Source organism: Cinclus cinclus, chromosome 7 (assembly GCF_963662255.1).
Source record: "Cinclus cinclus chromosome 7, bCinCin1.1, whole genome shotgun sequence".
Classification (NCBI taxonomy): domain Eukaryota; kingdom Metazoa; phylum Chordata; class Aves; order Passeriformes; family Cinclidae; genus Cinclus; species Cinclus cinclus.
The window spans coordinates 4,216,118-4,223,876 of NC_085052.1; the positions used below are offsets into that span (position 1 = coordinate 4,216,118).

A 7,759-nucleotide genomic window follows, 5' to 3' on the forward strand; every position below is an offset into this window, starting at 1 on the left:
TGGCCAGTGATAAGACTCAAGGGTATGTCCTGAAGTTGTGTCAGGGAAGGTTTAGGTTGGATCTCACTGAAGGATTCCTCCCCCAGAGGGTGCTGGGCACTGCCCAGGTTCCCCAGGGAATGGGCACAGCACCAAAACTGCCAGAGCTCCAGGAGTTTGGACAAAACTCCCAAGGATGCACAGGATGGGATTGTTGGGGTGTCTGTGCAGGGACAGGATCTGGACTTCATGATCCCTGTGGGTCCCTTCCAACTTAAGATGTTCTGTGATTCTATGAACAGCCAGGGGCTAACAGTAAAAAATTAAACTATGCACAGGAAACTTCAGATGGAACAGCGGCTGAATCCATATTTTCCTGGATGACAAAAGAATTCAGCTCTGGGAGAGCTGAAAAGTCCTGGTCATGCTTTATCCCTCATGGTGTTATGTCCAAAACATAAAAAGTGCTGGAAGATTAACAGATTTCTTTCACACTAATACATCCAGATTCAGGTGTATATTAATAGAACTTGTTTATAGAACCTAAACTGCAATTTCAACATTTCAGTTTTACCATCAAGAAAGCAAACAACAAAGAGAAAGCTTAAAGATCACAAATTTCACTCCCCATAGAACTGCTGAGGTAGCATCTTTGCTATATGGGGGTGACTGATGTGAAGTTGGATTAACAGGCATGAGTCAATAAGCACATTCCTAATATTTACTCTAGAGTTTCTGGCAATCTAGCAGCATGGTTTCTTCTAGAATTCAATTGGCATTTAAAGATGCTATCAGTCAAAGGAGACAGTTTTATTCAGACCCATATCCATATCCATATCCATTCCCAATCTCAGAGCCAGGTTCCCAAAGCTGTATTGGGCCAGCAACAACAATCACACTTTCGTGGTCAGAGCTTGCCTCTCTCTTGGACCTTTGAACACAGCCTTGGTGGCATCTGGAAGAATAGTCAAAGGCCCTGCACACCACCAGCTCACACTGCAGGTAAACCTCTGGATTGCTCCGAATGAACTGGAAGGCATTGAATTTAAACCGGAGGGTGTGTCTGTAGGGTGAGTAATATGAAGAATAGGTAGGATCTTTAACACACCTAAAAAGAAACAGAAAAACCTTCTCATGAATACACACTGCAGTCAGTCATTTATGTGCAATAAAACATATGGCACGAGGAGTGATTTTTAAACATAATGGAAACGGTTCAGAAAGCTGCAAGTGGGAAAATCAAAATGCCTTTCTTTGGCAGAATTGAACCATGTTGCCTTTCCTCAGCCTGTTGTGTGTTTGATACCTGGTGTTACTGTCATGATTCCATGAAGGTAAATTAACCTTACCTGAAGTATGTCACTACTACATTTTCAATAATAATAATAATAATAGTAATAACCATCATCACCATCATCACCATCCATTGTGAACTGGCTATAGCCACTTCATCTACTTGTTATTTTAAGCTGTGGTGTATGTGTGTTATATTTTAGGTCAATTCCTCCCCTTTTTCCCAGTAAACCCTGGATGCATTTATCTGTTAATTAATTAGAAGCTGTCATTAATGTGTGCTATATTCACACTATTCCACTAAATTTAAAAAAATTAATAAGAGATACAGGAGTTCAAAGACAGTTGAATCTGTAATTGTAATGTATAAGAACTCACCCATTCTTGATTATAGCATAGGACCCTGTTGTAAAATTCTGATGAGTGGGAGATGCCACACAAGTGTCCAGAAACAACTCCAGCGATGGATCAGAGCTGTGCAGGGAAGCTTCCAGGTACAAATTCTGGTTGATGCTGACATGGTAGGGTGAGTCATACACTGGCCGTGAGAAGCTTGAAGAGTCATAAAATGTGAGGTTTACATCGTATCTCTCATACTGAGTTTCATTGACTTCAAAATTGTCGTCAGCGATATACATTGTTTTTGCCCATGTGTTCTGGAGCATCTTGCAGTTGACGTGCAAGAGAAGATTTCTATTTCTTGTGATTAATGTACCAGAAGAGGACCCTCTAATAATGTTGGAATATCTGATTGTGTCATTGTTTCCCTGTTTGGCACATAAAATAAAATGCAAAATTAATTCATATAATCACATACCTTATTATACGTTCTAAACTTTGCTGTATCCTTACAGCAATGTGCACTGTAAAAACATCATTCCCCAGAAAGTCTGATGTGGAAAAGTCTGCATCTAGTAATTTCTGTTCTCAAGATAAGAATCTGTAATCTTCATGTGATATTCAGTGCCCACAATTTTGGCCTAGAAAACTACTCACAATAAAGGTAGACATAACAGAATTAAATACAACCTGTACAACATGAAGTACGTGAAGGTTCAGGTCCAGCACATTATTTAAGTTGAAATCTAGGGATAACATTATTAGTTTTATTTAGTGAAAGCTTTGAAACCTTTTAAACTCTCACACTCAGCCTGGGACCTTGAAAATGCCAAGTGTTTGCATCCTTCCACATCTTAGTCATTTGGAGATTGATAATGGGCTGTAAGGGAATGCTCTGTTAGCAGAGGCAGGAAATGCAAGTGCAAATAAGCCTTATCCTTCAGGAGACAGGGAGACAACCCATAATTACCAGGACACTTCCAGTCCCTACAGATCCCAAATAGATTTCAATTTGTGATGGTTTTCAAAGCAACTTCTGTTGGAATTTTTATATCCTCCTATTATTTGCTCACTTTGTTGAAATGGTCAGTCCTACCTCTCTGACAGTGCCACAGCGGGTGTATGGAATGTCGAATACCACATAATTTGATGTAATGTTGGGTGTGCAAAAGGGGTCGTTCAGGGTGAGGTTCCAAGCAGAGTAGCCGTGGGACTGAAGGAAGTATCTGCTCACAACCACGTGCATATAGTCTGGCAAACACAGCAGTGCTAGTGGATGGCAAAGAAAATATGTTACAAACTCAGTGAAGTGACTAAAAAAGGTTGTAAGTAGTGGATTAAATAAACGCGATCTTTTGTAGAAGCAGCTGATGTGACAGAAGGAGTTCAGAATCCAAACCAGGGACTTGAATCTGCATGAAAACACTACAGATCTAACTTAAAACAACCTTAACAAGATTGACAATCAGTGAATTAGAAAATAATTGAAGAGCATGTTTCTGCTTTAAAGATGAACTTACTGGTGCTGTCATCAGCTGGAGTGGAATAATAGTTGGCCTGAAACCCTCTGTATGTGAGTCGGGAGTTACTGTGAAAGCGGACGGTCAGCAGGTTGGAGGATGATGTGTACGAGTGGTAATAACCAGAACAAATCTTCCCAAGGAGGGGAGAGCTGTGCAGGGGCCCATCATAGATTTCCACAAAGTCAGAGAGGCATCTGCCACCTTCCATCCTGGGAAGCAACATAGCTATTTAGTTTAATGGTTTAAATGATTTAGTTTTGGTTTTATGTTCTTTGTTTTTTGTTTGCTTGTTGGTTTGAATTTTTAGTCAGATCAACTTTTTATACCAGAAAAATACTTTTGATTGATATGACTGTCAAATCTTTGGAATAAAAACTACAGCCTCTGATTTCTGTCTCACTAGATGCCAGCCATGTATTTGACTAAATAAGCCAAAATGAACACATTTTTCCTCTCCAGATGTACTAAAAGCTTTGATAAAGATCCTTGAAATCAAGTAGGCTTTTGCTTAGTAAGTCCAAGTTGTCAGTCCCACACATTCATCTTCCCACGTAATAAATTCTTACTTACTGAATATCTGTAAATACAAGTGTGACAAGGAAGTTGCTCTTTACTTGTATTTCCCACACGCAATTGGCATTGTTTGGATAATTTCTGGGGTAAAATGGACTCTGTAAGGTACCAGATGAAAAGGAAAGCGAGCCACCACAAGAATAATATTCTGCAGAGAAAAAAAATACAAGGAAAAAAAGATATGTATGCACCTTTAGGGTTGAGTTTGGAGTATGTCTCTGTGAAGTTTATGTCTAAAAGTAGAAATAGTGACTTCTATCAGCTTCAGTGGCCTCTCCATTAGGTTCATATACATCTGAATGCAGGTTAGGAGATGCTAACCACATTGAATAGATTTGATCATGCTGATCTTCAGTGCCTGCACTAGCAGGACACAAATATTTGCCATAGAACTGCACAGTTTTTGAGGCTGGAATTTAGGAGGTAAGCAGTTCCTTGAAAAAGGAACTCCCAATTACAATTGCTGATGACCAAAGGGAAGAAGGAAAAAAACCCAAACAAATAATTTTGTTTCCAAAAATGATTGCTGATAGATATCCAATTCAAAAACTTCCCAAGACTTCCCAAAGTCTTCCAAAAACCCAAAACTTCCAAACCTACCTGAGGTTGATGAGAGAGTGGTTGTCCAGTTGAAAGTAGTGGGAGCTGTAGGGAGAGAGCAGCAGGTGAACACTCACCATATTGCCTAAGAGAAAGAGCCCTGTGGGGGTCACCCCTCCCCAGAAGGGCTCCTGAAGGGACACTGAAACACCAGACCCACTGTCCATACCTGGACACATGGCAGGTCCCTGTGTGGCGGCACCTCCAAGCATTCCCCCTCCACCCACCAGCCCAGGGTGCAGCTTGTGTTCTGCATGTTCTGCACCCATCAGCGGGGTCTTGATTGTTAATGGTCAGCAGGGTGGGACAGAGTGGACCCTCAGCGTGTTTGCTGGTCACACCAGTCTGGGAGGAGGGGATGGTCAAGCAGACGGTGCTGCTGTCACCCAGAGGGAGCCTGGCACTGCAGACACGGAGCAGCAGCCAGCCTTTCTCCTCCACAGCTCCTCAGCTGCCAAAAGGAGTTCACTGTGGCTGAGCACATCAGCTCTCTTTATTTTGGGAAAACAAGAAGTAGCCTTTGGTGTCTGCAGCAACAAGTGTGCCAGGGCTGAGCAACTCCTCTGCCTGCAGCATAGGCCAGGAAAATGATGATAGCTCAGTGGCAGCACTGGGGGAAGTGTAGAGAGTCCCATTCCTGCTCACCAGGCACAGAAGCAGTGTCTGGCAGCAGCTTCGTGGCCATCCTATCCTGAAAAATGCCCTTGAGCCAGGATGCCTTTATGTGAGGCCAGAAGGTCTGGATGCCCACGAAGTGCTGAGAGCCACCAGAAGTTCTTTGTGATTGCGTTTGAGCTTCTGCCCTGGCAAAGAGTGAGGAACAGCTCTAGTCTTACCCACGGTGCTATTGAAGGCAACAAATGAAGAGTAGAAGGCGTGGAAGCCTCTCCTGGTGACGCTGGCATCACTGCGGAACAGGACGGTGAGCTGGTTCCCGGATGAGTTGAAGACACGATGGTCGTTCCTGCAGACCAGGCCGAGGCGCCAGGCCTCGGGGGACCCTCCATCGTACACCTCGATGGCATCGAAGGAGCAGCTGCTGCCTTCCAGCCTGCAGGGACAGGAGGATCTGCCTGCACCACAGGCTGCAGGGCCCCGGCCCCATGGCCACCTCGGCCCAGTGCTCGGGCAGAGGCTGCCAAGGCCCCCGAGCCCACAGCCAGGGCCCGGCTGGACTCACTCCACGTCCGTAAACTGGAGCTGGATCCTGCGGGCCCGGTCCCGCAGCCGGATCCGCCACACGCAGTAGGAGTTGTCGGGGTAGGAGCCGGGGTATCCCGGGCTTTGGATGGTGCCGGACAATCCCTGAAGTAAGCCACCACAGGAGATGAACCCTGAGGAAAAGAGCAGAGCTTGGGCATGGGCAGAGAGCTCTTATCCCATCATAAGAATCCATCAGGGAAGGGCATCGCCCCACCAAGGAGGCTCTGCCACAGCCTCATAGGGACCTTTCCCTGCTGAGCATCCTAAAACATCACTCCTGCATCCCTCCAGCCCAGGGTACGGGCTCAGCTCATACAGGTACCCAAATCCATGGGGTTGACTGTCCAGTGGGACACCTTGGGAAGGAGATAATCAGAGCCTTTAACTACTCTGGACCTAAATGTGGTTGGTGACAGAGAGGAAGTTGAGCTGGAGGTACCTGGTGCTGCAGGGAGAAATCAGCAGGGTTGACTCCCAGCAGGTTGTATCTCTTAGGAAAAATGCTGGGAGTCAACCCTCTCCAAAAGCCAGGCTCTTTCCAGTGGTGCCCAGTGAGGGGACAAAAGACTGTGGACACAAACTGAAACACTGGAGGTTTCCTCTGAACATCAGGTGACACTTTTTCTCTGTGAGGGTAACTGAGCCCAGACACAGGTTGCCCGCAGAGGTGGCAAATAGCCAAGAGACCTCTGGATATTGTCTTGGGCAGCCAGTTCTGGCTGATCCTGCTTTTAGCCAGAGGGTAGGACCAGATGTACTCCAGAGATCCCTTCCAACCTCATTATCCTGTGATTCTGTGATGTGTAACTGAGGGCAGAAGCTAGTCCAACACCACAGCTCCTCTGGACATACCTGCTGTAGTCCATGACCTGGGGAGCATCGATCTGGAGACAGCTGGTTCTGCAGAGAGAGAGCAGCAGGTGAGCAAGCAGTGTTTTGCCTAAGAGGATCATCCTGCTCAGAGTCCCCCCTCTCCAATGGGAACCCTACTGGACCCCAGTGAAGGCCAAAGCACACAGTCAGCAGTGCAATGTGCCAGGACTGAGGTGGCTGCAGTGTCAGCTGCACCAGCACTTGCTCAAGGGCATCCCCACTGCAGCACCATGAAGACCAGTGCCAAACCTCTCCCACAGAAGTGGCTGCTCAATCCCAAAGAATCCCAAGCAATCCTGCATCTCCCTGAACACTAGGGACATTGGCCAGGGTCTCTTAGTGCAGCCTACACAGAGCACCCCAGAGAAAGAAAACCCCATGGAAATGCCATATATAAACAGAAATCTCTGGTTACCTATTGTTGGAGGCACTGTTATTCCTGAGTCTGGAAGGAGAAAACAGAGGATGTGAGGCACTAGGACTGCTTGGCTCCCCTTGGAGCATGTATTTAATTTCATGGAACATTATGGAGGGATCCATGGGGAGGATGGCCTGACTGACTAAAAACCATCCCACTCCTCACACCCTGCTCTGTGGAGGAGTGATGCCCAAACCCCAGATTTCCCAGGTACAGTCTGAAAACATGAGATTGATGCTCCCTCTGAAATGCTGCCCTCTGTGTCTGGGATGTGGACCCATGACCTGCTGCTGCCCTGCTGAGCACGGAGCAAGGGCTGGACAGCCTTCATCCCACCTCACTCCACACAGATATTCTTCAGGAAAATGCCACCGAAACACAGACACCCACCTGAGCATACGACAGAAGCAGCTCCATGGTGGCAGACACCGTACTGGTAGTTGTAGGGGCAATCCCACATGCTGTTCTCGTAGCCCATACAGTTCACCTCAGTAATCACATACCCGTACGAGTTGCTCGAGGGGAAGGATTGTGTGGCTGTGAGAGGGAAGCCACAGCCCAACTGCCTGCACACCACCTCAGCATCCTGCATGTCCCACAGGTAGCCACACACCTTCTCCCAGCCCCCAAAGTAGTACATCACATTGCCTGCACACTGGTTGGGCCCACCGCTCAGCCTCAGCTGCAGCCCTTTGAGAGACACAAACCCCTTGGTCAAGCCAGTGATGCTCTGGGTCCAGGCAATGGCATCCCACATCCTCTCTGGGCATGGCTGCATCCACCTGCAGCACAGCCCAGGGCTGGCAGCCCCTTCTCTGCTCCCACACTGTGGGTTGGAGAGGCTGGGGCAGCAGGGGCAGGCACGTCCCATCCCTGTGCCAAGGGATATGACAAGAACTCTGGCAGACAGACTCACCATCAGGTGTGAATGCAGCTGTGGAGGAGAACAAGCAGGGAA

The 7,759-nt window shown here is 46.9% G+C and overlaps 1 protein-coding gene across 1 annotated transcript; it reads right to left on the bottom strand.

Annotated features, from left to right (window-relative positions):
• Positions 1-789: 789 nt before the first annotated feature.
• On the bottom strand, positions 790-7,558 carry LOC134046276 (deleted in malignant brain tumors 1 protein-like). The gene is made up of 12 exons (XM_062496608.1): positions 7,236-7,558; positions 6,799-6,828; positions 6,363-6,410; positions 5,833-5,906; positions 5,488-5,641; positions 5,144-5,358; positions 4,308-4,352; positions 3,705-3,855; positions 3,132-3,343; positions 2,708-2,880; positions 1,651-2,039; positions 790-1,087 (listed from the first exon to the last, which is right to left on the bottom strand). The coding sequence occupies exons 1-12, from the start codon at positions 7,556-7,558 to the stop codon at positions 790-792; spliced, it is 2,112 nt and encodes a 703-aa protein (XP_062352592.1).
• Between the last annotated feature and the right edge of the window lie 201 nt (positions 7,559-7,759).